The sequence below is a fragment of the Siphateles boraxobius genome, unplaced genomic scaffold (assembly GCF_051911475.1).
Source record: "Siphateles boraxobius isolate OS27281-9 unplaced genomic scaffold, OSU_SipBor_1 5, whole genome shotgun sequence".
NCBI lineage: Eukaryota > Metazoa > Chordata > Actinopteri > Cypriniformes > Leuciscidae > Siphateles > Siphateles boraxobius.
The window spans coordinates 9302048-9323239 of NW_027509141.1; the positions used below are offsets into that span (position 1 = coordinate 9302048).

Sequence of the window (21192 nt, forward strand, 5' to 3'; positions counted from 1 at the left end):
TGTATGGCCCCTCGACTTTTTTCAGAAAGGGTGCTGAAAACTATTACTGAAGCTAGAGCGTCCTTAACCAGGCGTCTTTACGCTCTAAAATGGTCAGTGTTCTCCGGCTGGTGCACAGCTCAGAACCTGTACCCCTACTCATACGGAGTACCGAAGGTGCTGTCCTTTTTACAAGAGCTTTTGGACACAGGGCGTTCCCCGTCCACGCTCTAAGTATATGTGGCGGCTATAGCAGCATTACTCGCTCATGTGGCTGGGAAATCACTGGGAAGAAGCGAACTGGTTGTGCGCTTCCTCAAAGGGGCCAGAAGGTTAAACCCACTTTGACCCCCCTCCGTGCCTGTCTGGGACATCTCCATGGTCTGACCTGAAGCCTCTTTCGCTCAAAACTGCTCTCTTGGTGGCGCTAGTGTCAGAGAAGCTAGTAGGTGATTTACAATCGCTTTCAGTAAGTATATCCTGTCTTGAATTTGGGCCCAACGACTCCAGAGTCGTCCTTAAGCCAAGGCATGGTAATGTTGCTAAAGTGCTTTCCACTCCGTTTAGAGCACAGGTCATTTCACTGTCAGCTCTTACCTCGTCAGAGGATGAAAGAGATGCGAATTTACTCTGCCCTGTCAGGGCTCTCAGAGTCTATTTGGAAGCAAGTAAGTAAGTGTCCCATAGGTGTTAGAGCTCATTCCACGAGAGGCATGGCCTCATCTTGGGCATGGTCGAGTGGAATAACAATTGAAGATATCTGTGCGGCTGCCGGCTGGCCCACATTTATGAGATATTATAACCTGAAAGTTCCTGCTTTGCAAGCAAAGGTTCTTTCAATATAATAAGTTTTATAAGTATAATAAGTGTTGCATAAACTATAATGGCAATGCATATATATGGTCCTAGTTCATACATATTATAAGGATTGGCCATCTCTAGGCCCATTCCTTGGTTCCCTATAGAAGGCTCAACATGGGTTTGGCCTCTATTAGCACTTTTTGTGAAAAAAATCATTTTTATTTTGTTGGCCATATCGCCAAGCCCTAAGTGGTATAATAATAATAATAATAATAATAATAATAATAATAAAAATAGCAAATACAATGTAATATCAATTGTTAGACAAAAGACAATAATAAAAATAGTAAATAAAATAGTGACTACCAACCCGAAACGAGTAGGCTACTTGTCATAAAAGTCGGTTTTAAGAAAATATAGGTGAACATTTAGATTTTATAGCTAAAACTATAATATAATAAACCATGTCAACTCATGTCTCGACATCGCTAGCTATTTTAGTCTGAATGACTCCAGTGGCCAACTTACTACTAATTAGCCTATATAATGATACCTATATAATATAATACCTATTTTCAATTGTGCGGCGATTTGTACAGCCCCAAGCAGCACACGAATCAGGCATTTTTTTCAATTCCCGTTATGAGAGATATGGGAAAGTTGCCCTCCGCAATATGGTGGCGCTGTTGAAGTACGATCCAGCGGCCAATAGAGACTAGAGTGTATATGTATTTATTATGTCTATGATCCTGAAGACCTTAATTGGTTGCTTCAGGTGTGTTTGATTAGGGTTGGAGATGAACTGTGCAGGACAGTCAATCGGCTGGAGCAGGACGGCTTGTCTTTCAGATTTTTCCGTCACTGCTAAATTTTTTTCTCAGTGAGGAACATTTTTCAGTTAAAGCGACCTCTGATTTTCCCAAAAATGAAAATTTCTTTCATTACTCACACTTGTTTGTAAGACCTCTGAATTTCCTGATAAAAACATTGGCGAAGAAACAGAAACCAGCATTAACCATAAGCAGATGCATAGGAAAAATAACACAAAACTGCCTAACGTTACTGAATGAAATGTCGACCCAAGACAAGCTGTGAAGATAATTGGGGTGATGGACTCGATCTACTCTATCTATGTTTTGAACATTGTTTTCAAAAACGCAATTTTCTCTGCTTTTTGCTTGAAATGTTGCTTTTTTAATGAAACTTACCCAAATTCAAATGTTGATAAAAATTAAGAATGCATAAATCTAGAATAAAACCTTTGTTTGTTCATTTAAAAGCAGGGTCTAGATGATCTGTTCTTTCTCTTGATATACGCCAATTTATACAGATTTATACAGCAAAATATTCTGGGGGCCATGAAAACGTTTGTGGCATCTTTTTTCAAAAACACTGGCAGGGAAAGAGTTAAATACTTAAAAAAAAAAAGGTAGGCTCGTTTTCACAGCAATTCTATAGAAGAACCCTTTTGGGCTCTTCAAAGAACCTTTCAGTGATCAGTTTTTAAAAGAAAAAAATGTTTTCCCTTGTGTGAAGAACTTTATTTCTCCACTACAAAGAACCTGTGGTACAAATGAAAGGTTCCATGCAACCAAGACAATACAGAACCATTATTTTTAAGAGTGTAGTATCCTTGAATAAAGATGAAATTAATTTTGTTTGAACAAATAAGGCTTTTGCCCACACAGCAAGATTAAATGGATGCGATGACAGGTTTAAATCCAGAGTATTTGAATTGGAGTTATTTGGCATGCAACATAACTTATCCCACCTCAGCAAGTTTAGGCATCACCTGTCACACCTCAATGTGATACTTTGGCATTTGAAAGATACAGAGATAAGAATGGCCTAAATCAATCAAAAACATCTTAAGCAAGAACAAACACATGCTCAGTGGCATGGAACCAGCTGGAAAATAAGAGCATTTTCTTAGAAAGGCTGAGACCCTGAAAGGCAAACCAAGCTTTTCTCATTAAGAAATTAATATTTAATTTAAAGGGTAAATTAAGCAGTGTCTCAATTTTTGGTTTTTCAAAATAAACTAATATATATATATATATATATATATATATATATATATATATATAATTTATTTAGTTTATTATTGATATTAGATGCTAGATTATTGTTATAGAAATATAACAGAATATTGCACAAGAAATAAAAAGACATGCCAATTTAAATATACAATAGGACCACTTTATTATGTACTGAATGCCCTCTTACCCACCCAAGCACACGCAAACGCACACGCACACACACACACACAGACACACAGACACACACACACACACACACACACACACACACACACACACACACACACACACACACACACACACACACACACACACACACACACACACACACACACACACACACACACACACACACACACACACAGAGAGATACAGATATAGGTTATGCAGTTCACAGGTTACATGTATCTTCGACTAAAACATCAAAAAAGAGATAAAAATATATACAAAGTATAAAAGGATTCATTGTGGAGAATGGAAACAATTCACAGTTCGTACATTCATATTGTTCTAATACATTGAACAGAAGCAAACCAATACAGTTCATTATGAACCTCGGCATGAAGATAGTAATTCAGTCTGATGTAAAAAATATATGAATCAGCAGGAGTGATGGTGTTATAAACTACACATTATAGTGTATCGATCTAATACACATTTTTTTTTTTTGTAAAAAAAAATGGTTAAAAATACAACAGTTTGTCTGCAGTGGCGTGATCAAATCTGTCTCAGAAACTCGTACATTACATAGTGCCTGTGTTTTTCTTATCTATTTGCTGCATGAGTTGTTGCACCCACTGTTGTCTTGGATCAGCACAGAGCGTCTTTCTTTTCAGCTTTAAACTGTTTGGAGACCAGATAAAGAAAAATCAAAAAGACATACATATCTCTTTAACCGTGGCTGTTAAATTGATGTGTAATAAGCTGCATAAGACAAGCCAGTGTTACTGGAACCATGAATTCCAGCTTTCCAAGTGTTTGTGTTTTATTGGCTTGATTTATAATACTCACACAATAGCACGAATGTTACATCCTCCATCTGTTTCCTGCACTCTGTAACTCTTTATATTTCTTCTCATGGACTTCCTCACGCCTACAATGTACTTCAAACAGCAGTTTTCATAGGAACCTGAGAATAAATCAAAATTAAATATATCTATATTAAGCTAAGTTTGCATTAAGTTTGATTCTAAATAATATTCTTGGCTTATAAAAACAGTTAATTTAGTTACCATTCTATTTTTTTCCCCAGTGTAACTATTTATGAAAAAGCTCATTTCATCACTCTTTCTTCATTTATCATTTTTTATTTCCAGTTAAACCCTTGTATAAAAAAGCTGAAATGTTTCAGAAACTGAGTTATTTGTAAATATTTAACTGTATATTTAATATTAATAAATTAATATCTCATTATCGATGGATGATTGAAGTGATCTCACTTTATTAATAAATTCTTACCTTGTGCCACGCTGGGATACATGCAAGCCAACAGCAGGAGAAAAACCAGGATTTGAAACTTCATGGTTGAATGCTGCAAGAAAAGACAAGAAAATGTTAGCATAAGCAGTTTTCATTTCATTATGTGCACCCACCAGACAATGTATATAATAAATAACATGAGGCTCTAATGTGCTGAATAATAGCTAGACCGCATGTCTCATCTTTACCTCAGAGGTTCTCAGAAGAATAATGTTTTTCTTCACGGCTAAAGCGGATTTTATCTCCTCCTCTGTTTAGTTAACACGTTTTATAGCAACAAAACCTGATCCTTTGCCACGCCCCCTGTCACATTTTGCCTAGATTTTACATTCTGCATTAGACGCTGTTCAAAAAGTGAATCCTGTTGATTGACTTTAGGTATTGTTTTAACAAATCGCAATTGACTTAAGAGTTCCTGTATACAATCATAAACAGGATACCTGAAGCGATATCTCTAATATCTTGAACCTCTATATTTGGTCAGTAGGGAGATGTTTTAGCGTGAGGGAACCGCTGGGAGTCTGGAGCTTTTTTACAGCCCCCATTTCTCGCCCCTGCCATTATTGCACAATATAACATCTTTGCCAAATAATTGTCCCCTTAAACATAAGCAGATCTGCTTTAGAACTTTATATGGTCTGTGTGCCAATAAAACAGAAAAAAAAAAAATTCAGATGAAATGTAATATTGTGCAACAAGATTCCCCTAAATTGATCATGCTTTTGAAAAGGTCCAGCAGTGGATGTTGTGTATTTATGTCACATTATCTCTTCCTCCCTTATGTGTGTCTCAACAATGATAACCAATCATTGTGCATCTTGGCCCTGACCTGGCCTTAATCTGACCTAAACTGCAGACTTGTGTTTCTTAAAGGAGATGGTTTAGTGACAGGCACATAGCAGCCAGTGATATCGTGCAGGTCTTTGCCAGTAAAACTGACGATAATTCATAGTGTGCCAAAATCTCACTGCTGCTTTTGGGGAATTCCTTTTGTTGTTAATAAACAACTTAACAAACATTTAACCATGCAGGACATGAGAATCTCATCTTTGAATTGATGCATCTTACTTGTTACAGACGTTTATGACCATTAATTAAACCAGAAAAAAAGGCTTGAGGGTAATAAAGTGAGGGTCAGATTCACCACTATTTAAGAGATCTCTACATCTGAATATGAGAATATTGAGTTTTTGTTCCCCTCAAACTTAGAAGACACTTCAGCCTCTTTGGGGACCACCCGGCAACACCGATGTCTGGAATGTTAATTAGTCCCATATGGAGAACTGTTGTTTTGATTGATTTTGTAAAACTCTTTGTAAACATTTTTATTGTTTTGTCACAAGAACATTCTGACAATGTTTCTGCATAAATATGCTATTATACTACACTGAAAAAAAGGATATGCACATGTTTTATTTATTTATGACATGCCACCTTCCCCCTAACTACGTTTTTATGAAGTCATATTTCTTTAGCCCTATGTTACAGATGTTCTTGATTTCATCTCTCTTTTTTTCTGAGGCTTGCAGTAGAATTTATGACAACTTAAACATCTTACTCCACTCTCCCACATAGCAGTGAACATCCCATATTCTTTTTGCCTGCTGAGAGTGTAAGTAGTGCGTATAATTTATACTATTGGCTTATTCTTGTTCGATTTCTGTTCTTGGACTCTTTAGTCCTCTGCATGACTAATTCTTCAAGAATGAAATGCAGTCAATGAAATAAGCATAGATATTTATATGTAGGCTACATACAGTAATCGAAATTAACCCACATTGCAAATCAGGTTTAGTGGCAACATTTACAGATTTACAGCTGTTTGCAATGAACATATCAAACAAAAGTAATTGAAATAGCTCAATACAACATGTTTAAAGTGGTTTCCCCAAATTCAACAGAAAATGCAACTTTTAATGACTTCTGCAACCTCAAAAATATTCAACCCCTGCATGGCAAGCATCTTTAGTACTTATAACATCCTTTTGCTGTTATGACCTGCTACAAACAAGATGTATAATAATCAGACACCAGCTTCTTACCTCCAGTTCAGTAATATTCGCCTTCTTCAAATCCCACCAGATATTTTCTATGGGGTTCAAGTCAGGTGACTGTGATGGCCACTGTAGAATATTCCAGGACTTCTTCTGCAACAAAGCCTTGTTGGAAGGTCAAATGATGCCAGAGCTTCAGCTTCCTCACTGACGACATGACGTTTTCTCCTAGGATTTCCTGATACCTCAATGAATATATCTTTCCATGGTGACGCGTCATTGCTTGTGACAAATTATTATTGCCGCTTCCATAGACATCAGTGTGTATTTTAAAAACTCTAAATGCTTTGTTTTTTAGTACTTATGTGAATTTAAATGTCTGAAACTTAAAATAAACATTAAACACTGAATAGACTGAAAACACTGAATAGTTGTGATATATGACAAGCGCAGTCCGTCTCTCTGACTCCGCGCTAGAAAAAGCACATTTGAATTTGGCAGTTGATCACGTGATGCACTGACTGTTCTAATCACGTGATGCACTGACTGTTCTAATCACACCGGTATGATCATATTTGTACATTTTGCCAATAAACCTGATTTGCAATGGGGGTTGAATAAGTGTAAAAAGTGTTAACAAAAGTGTGTTTACGCCATGTCGTAATAACCGTATTAATTCTGATATGCAAAAATATGGGGGTAGAATTGTTGCATTATTCCAAATAAATAGATTATGATCCACAAATAAATGTAAAGAGATTCACAAAAATATATCAAATTCAGAAATAAATAGATTAAGATCCACAAATAAATGTAAAGAGTTTCACAAAGAATTATAAAACTCACAAATAAATAGAATGAGATTTGCAAATAAAAAATATATTTACAAATGTTGTTGATACCACAAACACAACTCGGCCTGGCATTTATTTGTGAACCGTTTTTTTTTTTTTTTGCATTTGTGAATCGGTTCCTGTGCATTTGTAGATCCCCTCACGCATTTGTGGATTTTGAAACACTTCTAGCGTCGACGTGCAGACAAAGCAGCAAGGTCTCTCGCTCGCTTACGTCTCTGTCGTGCACGCGCGCGGTTTGAAGCACAATATCTGTCTCGCATGCACGCTCGCTCTAGATAGATTACGGGATATTTTAACTAATTTGCAGTATAACTAGTCGATCACGAGTGGCCCAACAGGTAGATATATAGATAAACTCATCTTTCAGGCATTTGACCGAACGGGTTGACACTTCAGCGTGAGAAATCGGGGACGTGGCGTGAGAGCGTGAGAATAGGGTATAACGTATAATCTTCATTATTGACTGGCTACATGAAAATTCATAATTCGTGATACTGTCTACTGGACGCGGCGCAGCGCGACACGATGATTCACTGATAGTAAACGGACCCCCGTTCTTGTTCTGAAGTAGCGGCTACTACAACTATACGGAGGATCATTTGCACATTTGCTCCTTTGTCCAATGTAGAAAGCCTCGCACGGGGTAGACACGATGTAATAAATTACAAAACGTATGATTTTGTCTTTTAAAGGACAAATCGTTGTGACAAATAGCTAGCTATAGGACATAAATATTATGCAGAAGACAAAATATCAGCCCAAATGACCATCATTGAAGATGTAACAGCGTGGCTACTGGGGTTTTGAGTGGATAATGCAATGCTGAAAAAATACATATTTGCATTTATATTGGATGTTGTAGGCCTAAGTAACTTATACAATACAATATTATTAAGTCTGATTCATATGAAATATTATTTATGTGATCAAGCGTTTTAACGGATAAATTCAAATCACTTGTCTGCTGGGCATTTCACTTTTAAATGCATATATATTTAATCATTAGATCCACGGACCTGCTATTTAAAACTTGACTGAAGAAGTGGGAAAAGCTGTTGGGACAGTAATTTCCCCAATATTACACAAAATCACGTATCCCATAACATAAGCGTGGTTTCTCTGGCATTTTCAAAGGCTCATAAAAATGTGTCTTTGCTTGATACACAGTCTAATTGTCTAACTCTAACGAAATCCAAATTTTAAACATATTTTACTGAAGCAATATTATGGGCCTTATAGCCTTACACTTCCTATTTGAGCCAATGCAGATGAACAAGCAAAGCTATTTCAGGGCAAGACCACTCTGTTTGTAGATAAAGCCTAACGTGATTGGTTGTAGCGAGAACGTGCTACGATTGGTGAGCTCAATGTGGCCGTGATCTGATTGGCTTAGGTAAAGGGTGGGTGGAGTCCACTTATTTGTGGATTTGTCTGAACATTGATGCTAGAAGTGTTTCAAAATTCAAAAATGAATGAGGGGATTTACAAATGCACAGGAACCGATTCACAAATGCTCAAAAAACGGTTGACAAATAAATGCCAGGCCAAGTTGTGTTTGTGGTATCAACAACATTTGTAAATATATTTTTTATTTGCAAATCTCATTCTATTTATTTGTGAGTTTTATAATTCTTTGTGAAACTCTTCACATTTATTTGTGGATCTTAATCTATTTATTTCTGAATTTGATATATTTTTGTGAATCTCTTTACATTTATTTGTGGATCATACTCGATTTATTTGGAATAATGCAACAATTCTACCCCCATAAAAAAAGCCTTCACGTGTTTTAGGAACTTGTAATTACAAAAATTTGTAATTTTCTGAGAGCTACGACCTGTACCACCAGACCACTGCAAAGCTGTTGAACGAACTTAATTAAATTAAGGAAAGCTTTTCCACAAAAATGAATTAGATTTTTCCAACAAAATCTAATTTGTTTGAAATTATTTGTTGTAATCTTGTTGTTTGAACTTAATTTTATTTAGTCATTCCTGCTAGATAAAGTTTTGTCAGGTTGACTAAATTTAATTTTTGCCCTGCCTAAAATCACCAACATTATAATTTTGGCTAATTTGACTCTACAGTTATTTCCAATGATAGGAGCTACTAGTGTTCAGTTGAATTAAAACCTGAATATTGAATATTACTTATGCAGGTCTGCAAATGAGGTTTAATGCATGTATAGGGTATATTGGTGGTGATGGCGCAATGAATAAGACACATGCCTTTAGTGTGAGAGACCCAGGTTCAAATCCACTGTGAGACACCAATGTGTCCCTGAGCAAGACACTTAACCCTAACCCTAACCCCTAGTTGCTCCAGAGGCGTGCGACCTCTGACATATATAGCAATTATAAGTCTCTTTGGATAAAAGCGTCAGCTAAATGAATAAATGTAAATGTATATTGAGTGCCCACAGCCCTAAACTAAACACATTCATCACTCTTCTGCATAATGGTAACCACAAAATTCAAAAACATTACAGAAAGTCTTCTAAGTTTCGAACATTACTGATTATTAAACATTAACATTAACTAACAACATCTTTCCATTTAAAGAAAAACACATAAAATAACACTTTAATCCCTAAATTTACCCTCCTAATGCAGTCCCTTACAAAGCATGCTGGGAACTACAGATCCACTGCCCAGTTAGTTGTCAACAAAAATGATTCATGTAGTTTTCTCACAAATTAATTAAGTAAACTTCAGTTTTAAATATATTAGGTTGATTGAACACAATTAAATTAAGTTGTGACAAAATATTAAACAATTGTGTTACTCTTGCTTATTTTAATTAATTAAATTTAACAACAGGCAAAAGTTAATTTTTTGAGTGCATGCTATTGGAAATTTCCTACTTCCCACTTTTGAAGTCGTATTTACGAATTTGCCACATTTAAAGGCTTTATTGTCTTAAAGACTAGGAATCATTGGGGACACCAAGATTATTTTTGCTTATGTATTGGGAAAATCTTAGTAAAGCCAAAATTTTATTTAGCATCTCATTAATTGAAACACATGCTATCTAGGCTAAACGCATGTGCTCCTCACTCATGTACAAAAAACAGTCTCCTAAAGACAAGAAAGAGAATGGCGTATTTCACAGGTGCCCTTACGGTCGCACCAGTGGTGACATAGTGCCCTTTAGGGGATGCAGCGCGAGTTCCCTTTCGAAAGCGAATAAAAGACAATCTGCATTAATGGGCACCATTTTAGGTAATCGTGCCCCACAGCTGATTTGCAGAAGTACATGTATTTCAGTAAGACAGTAATAATGTGAGTTAGCCGGTTAGCTGGAGACCTACAAAATATAAAACACAAAACTACGTATTTTGAACACCTGGTAGAAAATATATACATCAATAATTAATTAACATTGTGTTTCTAAGGAGTTGGTCCAAATAAAGTGCTGTCCCATCTTTAATGGATAAAAATTTGTAAATACCATTTAGACCTCACAGAGATTTGAGAAGCAATTGTCAAAAGGTTGTACTGCTGTTGTATCGCTGTGATCATTAACCACACATCACTTGGATGTGTTTACAAAGAGAATTTAACTTTTGCAGAGCAGAAAACAGCGTCTTCTCGACATGTACTCAACACGAACCAGCACCTAGCTACAACGTTTGAGGGCGGGACAAAGTAGATGTTGTTCGCCGGCAGCCAATGAAGACCGTAGACAGGCATTAGGCAAATGTGTTACCCAGTGACGTGTAGCCGTAACGGAAGTGGGATTCCAATTCCCGATGACTCGTTTAGGTGGTTCAGTTTTATTTCATTCAGTTTCGGTTCATTTTATTTATCGTGCACTTTCGGCTTCACAACTTTGCAAATTGTTAACATTCACAAACAGCTATTTTACACATTGCATGAAAGGTAATATTTTAAAAAGTATTGGGGAACTTTAAATAACGAATCATATAAGAATATCATTTGCCACAAAGAATTCTTTGCTAAATTTGTTTTTATGCGCATGAAATGTAGCAAATTAAATCACATTGTTCAATATAAAATTTACAAAAAGTTAGTGTGTCATTTTCAGGTAATATCAACACGTATGTTCAAGAGGAAACTAAAATCTCTACAACATCTTTGAGAGAAACAACAAAACGCATTGTTGTTCCGGCTCCTCTACGCAAAATGACTTTTCATTAACCTCAACCTCAAGAACCGAAAATAAAGAGATCCTATTTTTATCCAAACAAGCTGTAGGAAACCTGGATACAGGTGACGAGGCGACCCACAGTCAGCTGACCCGAGTCATGTGATCCAACATGTCGCACGCGGAACTACAGATAAACAGTTTCCTCCTGTGGTTGAGTTTGCGCTCATTGTTTTATATGTAGCTGCTACTGTATGACTAACTCATCGACTGACTGACGGTTGATGATATGTAGTTAATCTGAGGTGTGTCTTTCAAACACTACTGGACGTGCTAAAATTATTTACGCTTTACATTTAATTAGAGCGCATGACTGAACAGTAATAATTACACTCTTGTAAGATTATAAAAGCAATGTCAAGATGATACACACTGTATTATTTTTTCTCCTAACGCTTTCTGTCTGTGCGCATACGGCGTTTGATGGTGAGTATAATGTTTTAAACACAAAAATAAGATATTACACTAGGGGAAACAAAGAAGTTATTATCACTTTATTTACAGATGCAGACGTGACCATCAAAGCGCCAGCAATAGTGAATCTACAGGAAAAATCTTCTGAAAACATCAACATAACACTAAGGTATGATTTGTGTATTCACTCTAATATCACCGAGAAGATGTGTTTTGGGAAATAATTTAAATGTGGCTTCTCATGTGTTTGCATTTTCAGTTCATCGTTAAACAGATCTGTAACCGTTTATTTCAATATCACATATTCATCAAAAAATGTCTCTTCAATAATTCAACTGCCTGATGAGGTATGTGCACTTTTTTCTATCATATTTTAATACAAATTACCTTTCTGTTTTAATTATATTCAAAGTTTGCTGTTGAATACAAAGATTATTTTATAACAGTTCACTCAGGAACTAGTAAATTATTTTAGTTAATCGTTTATTTTTGTCCATGTTCAAGCAAAATACTGTTTTCTATGGAAGCCTGTTTCCATCACTGAATAAAAAAATTAAAAAGGTAATTGTGACATTTTTATCTTGCAATTCTGACCTTTTTGCTCAAAATTGCAAGATATAAACTCGCAGTTCTAACAAAATTTCAGAATTGTGAGACGACATTTCCCCTCAAAATTAGACTTTATGACTCGCAATTACAAGTTTATAACTTCCAATTCTAAAAAAAAAAAAAAAAAAAAAATCTGAATTGTGAGATAAAAAGTTTATTCCATGGCAGAAACGAGCTTCCATATTTTTTTGTGCCAATTCACGTAAAACAGTAAAGTTGGTTTTCTACTGCATATTAAATGTTGTCGCCTTCTTTTATACAGAATATGTAAAATTCTGGATTGGAGCTTTTTTTTATTACATCTTTAGATTTATATTATTAGGCATCATATATGTCATAACATAAAGTAATTTTCAGTATAAAAATCTCTTTGTCTGTGCCTTCCATATCCAATCCATCCATTCAATCATAATCTAATAATCCTGTATTTTTCAATCTTATTTCTACGTGAATAATCACATTAACTAAAACAATTGAATCTATGTTTGTCTTGTCATCTCGCACAGGTTGTTGTGCCAGCAGGAAACACGTCTGTATCTTTTGAAGTGCAGTCAAAAGGGGTTGGTCAGTTGACCGCTTACCTCTACAGCAATGACACTCGCATAAAAAGGTGTGTTGTAAGCTAAATTCCCTTAATCTGTCACCAATTTAACATAGCACTGGATGTAAATGAAACAAGTGATCTTCTCCTACTGCTTCCTATTGGTTTCTCAAGAACTCTTCAGCCTACATTTTGTTCAACACATGGGCATTCTTTATAAAGTTTTCATTTTTCCAATAATGTTATTTATTGCTGTCAGTTACAGTATGAAGCAACACGAGTGGATGGGTTATAGCCAGATTTAGAGACATTTGCATCAGCACCTTTCAAGCACCAGTTCTATTTATTTATTTAGTTCCTTAATTCAGGGGATTTCGGAATGGTGTTTGCGTGCCATTGTCTAATAGGTGAACTGTATTTAGTGTTTAAAGTGCTATGTAGTGTTAATTTTGTCAGATGTTTTTTAATTTAGACTTAGTCCTGTGCCGAATGTACTTTTTTTAAAAAGTTTTTCTCATATTTAGTGAATCTAGTCCTGTTTTTGTCGACTACTTGTTTTGCTCAGTTTTAATCACAACTATTGTTGTCTTTTAAGAAATTTATTTTCACATTTCATCAAAATGATTTCATCTATAAGCACAAATCAAGAGAATGTCGACTCATACGCATGGTTTGTTTGACCTCATCTAGTAGTTTCCTGATTTATTGTTGGCTATTTATCATATGTGAACCTGGATTACAAAAACCAAACACATGTCACACGGGTATATTTGTGGCAATGGCCAACACTACATTATATGGGTCAAAATTATGCCAAACAACATTAGGATATTAAGTAAAGATCACGTTCCATGAAGATATTTTGTACATTTATTTTTCTGAGTGAATGCAGCACAATCGCGAACATAAATGGACAACTTTAAAGGCGATTTTCTCAATGTTTAGATTTTTTTGCACCCTCAGATTCCAGGCTTTCAAATAGTTGTATCTCGACAAAATATCGTCCTATCATAACAAACCATACATCAATGGAAAGCTTATTTATTCAGCTTTCAGATGATGTACTGTATAAATCTCAATTTCAAAAAATTGACCCACGTGACTGGTTTTGTGGTCCAGGGTCACATATGAATTTACACACTCTCTACATTATAAAAACAGGCAAAACTAGAAACTTCTCTCAAAAAATAAAACGGTGAAATTCCTAATAGTAATTACGAATTACATTAAAGTCTCCTCTATTTGTACATGGTTTGTCTTAAAGCACATTAAAAACACCACATAGACATATAAACAACATTAAAAACTTGATTTTCACCACATTGGGATATTTATGTTTTTCTATAAACAATACCCAGTCTGTAATATTTTTAAAAAAAACAAAGAGAGATTTCGGTAAAGTTTTTATTTTATTACATTTTAGTCTCGTCTTTTTCGTCAATAATAATCCCTGTTGACATTGTCACAGTTATCATTTATTGGCATAAGTGTCGCCTTGTCATCGTCTCAGTCATAGAAAAAAAGGTCATCGACAAACATAGATTTCGTTAAATTTACAAATAAATTTACATTAAAATGAAAAAAGTTTCTATAATATTCTAATTCAAAACTATAAACTGCTATATTTCCTAATTTTGTTTTGGAAGTCTCCTACAATAGGTTTACATGCATCGAATGTCAAAAACTCTAGCCAGGTTTCTCTTGTTGTGAACAACTTTCTTCTAAAGTTTAGGAACTCAGAAGCGAAGACCAGGAGACTCGGTGTTGTATCTTTTAAGCAGGATTCTTTATTTGCTGTAGTCTGCTTCGTCCAAAATCTTATCCAAGTCTACACTCAATAGCTAAACACAGTGTTTTATACCTTTCAAGGGGGAGGGATTTTACATAGAGATAGAGATCAGCATAACAGTGTAACTCAGAGCCTCTAAAAACAAAGTAGGTAAATAAAATCCTGTTCCCGGAGATTCCTCAGACCTGCATTATCAAAGAGAAACAAAGCCCAGCTGTTCTTGAGTTATCATCTATGCCTAAAAATGGAAAAAACAGGGTGCAACTTTCTCAGTTAAAATACTATAGTATTGGAAGCTCAATTAAACATTTCAATAAATTTGTAACACAACACTCTCTAAGAGAAACTCTAGGTTTCAGTCTCTATAAACTCCTCCTTTCTGACAGCCTATTCTGCTCTGATTGGCCAGACGGGCCAGTTTGTTATGATTGGTCTACTGCTTACAGCGTATGTTGAAAACAAAATGCACACATTGATACAACAGTAGCGATGGCCTTAGTTTTACCATAATCAACTCCTTTGGAAGAGCATGACTGCATAACTCCATTTATTGTGATCTTTAAAACTTTGCAGACCTTTTGCATTTACAAACAGCTATAATACACACTACATGAAAGGAAATATCTGCAAAAGCATAATATGGGCACTAGATATTTTCCAGATAATATTTTGATTATTTGTTTTGGCTTTACTACATTGATAAATAAAAGCATAAGTTGAATTATTTTAGATGTGCGTTAAGAAAATAACGGCTAGCGGGGGTTCTCTTTTTCCAGCTTTGAAACACGAATCAGATTCTTGATTGTCAGAAGCAACGTCCTTTTCATCATCAACCAAATCATTGGCTGGATCTACTTCCTGGCCTGGTCCGTGTCGTTCTACCCACAGGCGTTTGAGAACTGGAAACGACGGAGGTACAATATTATCTTTGAGATTCAAGGATTCAGACTGAATGAAAATATGATGAATAACGTGTGTGTTTGTTTCATGCAGTGTGGTAGGCCTCAATTTTGATTTCCTCGCTCTCAACTTGACTGGATTCATTGCTTACAGTGTGTTCAACGTTGGCCTATTCTGGGTGACTTATATACAGGTGCATGCAATTGACAGCTTTCAGTTTGTCAAATTTATTTGAAAAAAGTTACACGCTTAATGTTAAAAAGTTCTAATTTAGTGCTAGTTGTACTAAAGCAGTATACTGTCTTTAGCTATTGTCTGATTGTTTACTAGCAGTTTTTTAATGGAGATGACAAATGGTGCATCTACAGGAGGAGTTCTTGAAGAAAGATCCGAATGGAGTCATTCCTGTCGATGCCAATGACGTCTTCTTCAGTCTCCATGCAGTAGTTCTCACTCTCGTCTATATTTGCCAGTGTGCCATCTATGAGGTAAACATTGAAACACTAATGTGAAATTTTTAATATTACCAATAGATTATTTTACACACACACACACACACACACACACACACACACACACACACACACACACACACACACACACACACACACACACACACACACACACACACACACACACACACACACACACACACACACACATTAGAGGTCTGCTCGGGCTTTAAACTGAATCCCGAACCCAGGTGTAACAGTAACATCAATTCCTCTGGAACTCAAACGTCAAAACAAAGTTCGCTCAGTGTTGACTGTAACGGGAAAACACCTGGACATCTTCCATGTTATGTTTTGCTTGCCGTCTGCTGGGTTCTGACCAAAAGAATGTGTGAGAGCACACGTGCAAAACATTTTTGTATAAATTATTTAATTATTTATTTTTGCATGCATAGTCTTGTTCGCCTCTTGCTTGCTATTTCGGCCACAACACATCTATCTGAAAGCTTAAAGTTTGGGGTCAGTCTTTTTTTCAAAAAGGTAATTATTTTATTTAGCAAGGATGCACTTAACTCAGAAATGACAATACATATTTTTACATTATACAAAAAATATATATTGTAAATAAATGTTCTTCTTTTGAACTTTCTATTTATCAACGAATCCTGAAAAATGTTGTCACATTTTTCTCAAAAAAATTATTTGGAAGCACATATGTTTTCAACATTGATAATAATAATAAATGTTTCTTGAGCAGCAGATCAGCATATTCGAATGATTTCTGAAGGATCATGTGACACTGAAGACTGGAGTAATGAGGCTGAAAATTTTACAGGAATAAATGACATTTTAAAACATTAAAAAGGAAAAGTTGTTATAATATTTCACATATTATTGTTTTTGCAGAATCTTTTTAATCAGATAAATGCAGTCTTCTTTCTAAAACATATAGTATAGTATATACATTATAGTAATATATTTATGGCAAGTAATAATTAGTCAAATGAGTAGTTTTTAAATAAAAAAAATACATTTCTTGTATTATAAAATATTACAATTAAATAAAAAAGTTAAGAGAGTGAAATTGCATTGCTTCTTAAACCGTTCTTAAACTTTTTATTTTTTATTTAGAGAGGTGGGCAAAAGGTTTCCAAAGTGGCCATTGGGTTATTAGTGATTGGCTGGACCTTTGCGTTCGTCTCCCTGTTTGTTGCTGTGGCACAGAAGATCTCCTGGCTGGATTATCTGTACTATTTCTCTTACATTAAACTGGGTGTCACACTCGTCAAGTACATCCCTCAGGTACAACTCCTATCTCACACCACAACAGCACAAAAATGCTTTAAAGCTACACCCACACATTAAAATTCTGACATCATTTACTCACTGTCTTGTAAAAAATTACTTTGTTTATTTTTAATGAAATACAAAGGAGATGTATATCTTATGTTTTTTTTTGTTCTTACAAACAAAAGTGCATGAGAACTGGGGCTGTCAAACTCCAAAAACAACACTTCAACAGTTCAAAATCGTCATCCTCCATTGTACAGTAGCTGTCAAATCTCATTCAGTTGGAAACATTCAGTGTGTTTTGTTCAGTCATGAGAAACATGAGAATCAAACCAGGCATGACATCATGTTTGAATATTCACATGCGTGAAAGAAATTTGAGAGCTGTGGTGGATTTGTATATAGTAAAATGTCAGTTTGTAATGTCATAAGTGTGGGTAAATGAGGACAGAATTTGGCAGTTTTGAGTGAACGGTCCCTTTGAAAATGATGGCTACTTATAGACCAGTGCAGTAGATGTTGATGCAGTTCTCTGCAATGCTAAACATAGATTTCACACTTCCCCATTGTTTTAACAGGATTGTACACTTGCTTGTACTTGTGGCTTGTAACAGTAGATTGAGAAAGAGTTTCCAAAGAATCAGAATACAAGTAACGCTTCTAATGTCCTAAGAAAGTGTAGCTATCTGTGTCCTGAAGTGTACAACGTATGATTTCAATAGAAGTTGATTGTACATTGGAGTAACATCATTTGTATAACATGTTTTAGGTCTAATATGATTTTTTTGGGGTCAAATTTGATTAATAGGAAATGTATTATAATATATTTTTTTCCCTATGAATCAAATTTGACCCAAAATTTATATATATATATATATATATATATATATATATATACATACACGCACAGTATATTAAAAGATCAACATTATGTAACTTTGCCTTCTATAAATAATATATACAATATATATTTAATTAATTATAGGAAGCAAAGTTAAATACTGTTGATCTTTGAATTACCCTTGTGCATTGTTCAAATTCACTACCCTTTAGTTATGTTCGTGGCTGAAAACAGCCACTACTTTAAACTGCTGTAAAAATGTATCAGATAAATATTTTTTTCAATATTTTTTTTTTTGCATAAACCTATTAATCAACCTCAGTCCTGACCGAAAAAACACACAAAATGACTTATTTTCAATATAAAATGTGATTGTGGACTGGATTTTTTTTTCTTGGACATCTCAAAGATTAGAAAAAACATTGGTTTTGATGCATTGTCAGTTTTTGTGCAGCATCAGATTTAAAATTTTTCTCCCTCATTTCGTGGCTGTTTTTGCCCCATTGACTTACATCTTAACCACATTTTTTGATTGCAAAGCCATGACACCATATAATCATGCATTTTTGATTGTTGGTGGTTTTCCCCGTTGGGAAGAGGTAAAATCTATAATTTTTAATGTTGATAACCAGGTGGCACCATTAACCCTTTAGATAGCCCTGTGCAAAAAAGGGCTTTTACATGGAGTTATATGGAGTATAATAGCAAACTAAAGTGAGAGTGAGAGTGAGAGTGAGAGTGAGAGTGAGAGAGAGAGAGAGAGAGAGAGAGAGAGAGAGCTCACCTTGATGCGTCTGAGAAAATCAAAACATGCACCTCAGCTCTCAGAACTACATGGAGTAAACAAAAGGGTGCCACATCCAAATCAGGATCTGACTCTCCTGAGTCTGTGGTGTCAGAGGGAGAAAACAATACATTCTGCAGCTCACTGGAGGGGTCAGGCTGCATAATCATCATTAAAACTTCACCACGAGTCAAGCCCTTTCTCATGTTGCTTGCTGCTCTTTTCACCATGGCTATCAGGGTCCAGGTCCTTATCAAAATCATGCATGCTTTGCTCTCTAATATCAACTCTTGTCAGTGTTATACATCTAGTTTTAAATAATAACAACTAAAAATCTCCATATATCCACAGATGTATTCAAAAGACAGGTAGAAAACAAAATATCGGTGATTGAACATTCCCTTCCCACCCATCCCATCTCCCACCCCCCTCCACCTCCCACCCTCCCATTCATAAAATAAATCAGCGCTCATAATAGTTCCACTCTATATACTCTAAATATATAATATAGTGTATTCAAATATGGATCAATTGCATTAAAAACAAAATTGACAACTTGATATTCTAAACAATTCCACAAAGCCTGGTTCCATATGTTTTTTTTTTTGCATATTCTTTATTGAAAACAGGTTAAAATATTTTACTTAACATATTTTACACTTAAATAATTGTGAATGACTTTTCAGGCGTACATGAACTACTGCAGGCAGAGCACAAAGGGATGGAGTATCGGGAATGTGCTGTTGGACCTCACAGGGGGCAGTTTCAGTTTGATTCAGATGTTCCTTCAGGCCTATAACAACGGTGAGACCTCACAAACACTTTCATTTCCTATACGAAACACTTCAGTGGAGTTAGAATGCACTCAAATAATTGTTTTAATTTATGTTTCCTTGACAGATAAATGGAAGTTTATATTTGGAGACCCCACAAAGTTTGGACTGGGCGTGTTCTCCATATTCTTTGACGTAGTTTTCATGATACAGCATTATTGTCTGTATAGAAACAAAGAGCCACTGTATCATGATTTAGATGCTCAGAATGATCACCAAACTGATGTTAAAACATGATTGGGAACATGGCGATAACACGAAGATTTTATATGGATTTTTATGTCTTTTTGTACTAATCTAAAGTGTGAACCATCTATTAAAGGGAATGTGTATCTTAATATGTCTTGAAAGCAAAAGAGCACTTGTTTCATATGGTTTAGTCTATATATTTATAAATAATTTTTCTTATTCCAATAAGTTGATGCTCAGGTTAACTATTGGAACTGGTATTGTAATGCAACGAATGCGACATTATATTATATACACAAAATATATAATAAGCAGGTTTGTGTTGGTGGTTTTCTATATTTGTTTCACACTGTCATCTGGTGGCAGTAAGATAAACTACATGAGACGAATCTTCAGTACTGCATTCTGACTATGGCGTTACTAAAGTTTTGTTCTTCTCTAATATTTTCTGTTAACTGTGTTTCCCAGTAGCAGAACATACAGTTAACAGGCTACTGTACATTAAAACCTGTTAGGAGACTTTATTTTTGTGATATCAACTTTTTAAGACACAACTTGGTTAAAGGGATAGCTCACCAATAATATAGATAGTCATTAATTACAAACTCTCATGTCGTTCCAAACTCGTAAGACCTTCAATCATCTTCTGAACACAAAATTAACATATTTTTTTATGAAATCTGAATGATTTCTGTTCCTGCACTTTTATGCTCAAAAAAGTTCAAAAACTAATCCATATGTACTGTATTGAGTGGTTTAGTCCAAATTCTCTGAACAGATTGAATTAGGCTTTTATTCACATATAAACATTCATCAACACACATCAGTTATGATAAACGGAAGCTCAAGCATGTTCGCTTGATGTGCGAGAACCAATGAGCTTCTGTTTGTTCGCTGATCAATGCTTAAATGTGAATAAATGCCTAAATTAAATCTGTTCATCATTTAAAGTGATCAAGTCTCTTCAGAAAATATGCACTAAACCGTTCACTTCTTCTGGATTATTTTTACAATCTCTTGAACTTTTTGCAACATCAGGGTGGTTGTTGTGTAGCTGTCAACGGAGGGACAGAAAGCTCAGGTTTCATCAAAAAGATCTTCATGTGTGTTCTGAAGATGAACGAAAGTCTTACGGGTTTGGAACGACATCAGGGTCAGTAATCAATAACAGAATTTAAATGTTTTGGTGAACTTACCCTTTAAACAAATGGTTTTGATTTTTCAAGTAAATAGA

The 21192-nt window shown here is 35.2% G+C and overlaps 2 protein-coding genes across 2 annotated transcripts; one reads left to right on the top strand and one right to left on the bottom strand.

Moving 5' to 3' along the window:
* Positions 1–3499: 3499 nt before the first annotated feature.
* On the bottom strand, positions 3500–4545 carry ccl25b (chemokine (C-C motif) ligand 25b). Its single transcript, XM_077202718.1, has 4 exons — positions 4487–4545; positions 4278–4350; positions 3831–3948; positions 3500–3662 (listed from the first exon to the last, which is right to left on the bottom strand). The coding sequence occupies exons 2-4, from the start codon at positions 4339–4341 to the stop codon at positions 3563–3565; spliced, it is 282 nt and encodes a 93-aa protein (XP_077058833.1). The 5' UTR covers positions 4342–4350; positions 4487–4545; the 3' UTR covers positions 3500–3562.
* Positions 4546–11402: 6857 nt separating this feature from the next.
* On the top strand, positions 11403–20353 carry ctns (cystinosin, lysosomal cystine transporter). The gene is made up of 10 exons (XM_077202719.1): positions 11403–11742; positions 11821–11899; positions 11990–12077; positions 12846–12949; positions 15446–15583; positions 15663–15762; positions 15938–16057; positions 17153–17323; positions 19623–19740; positions 19837–20353. The coding sequence occupies exons 1-10, from the start codon at positions 11679–11681 to the stop codon at positions 20004–20006; spliced, it is 1152 nt and encodes a 383-aa protein (XP_077058834.1). The 5' UTR covers positions 11403–11678; the 3' UTR covers positions 20007–20353.
* The last annotated feature ends 839 nt before the right edge of the window (positions 20354–21192 follow it).

Bases quoted from the DNA above. Each gene is read 5' to 3' on its own strand.
- ccl25b (XM_077202718.1), bottom strand. From the start codon at position 4,341: ATGAAGTTTCAAATCCTGGTTTTTCTCCTGCTGTTGGCTTGCATGTAT. The intron at 3,949-4,277 runs GTAAGAATTTAT...ATTTATTCTCAG, and splicing joins GTATCCCAGCGTGGCACAAG to GTTCCTATGAAAACTGCTGT. The intron at 3,663-3,830 runs GTGAGTATTATA...GTCTCCAAACAG, and splicing joins TGTAACATTCGTGCTATTGT to TTTAAAGCTGAAAAGAAAGA.
- ctns (XM_077202719.1), top strand. From the start codon at position 11,679: ATGATACACACTGTATTATTTTTTCTCCTAACGCTTTCTGTCTGTGCG. The intron at 15,584-15,662 runs GTACAATATTAT...TGTTTCATGCAG, and splicing joins GAGAACTGGAAACGACGGAG to TGTGGTAGGCCTCAATTTTG. The intron at 19,741-19,836 runs GTGAGACCTCAC...TTTCCTTGACAG, and splicing joins CCTTCAGGCCTATAACAACG to ATAAATGGAAGTTTATATTT.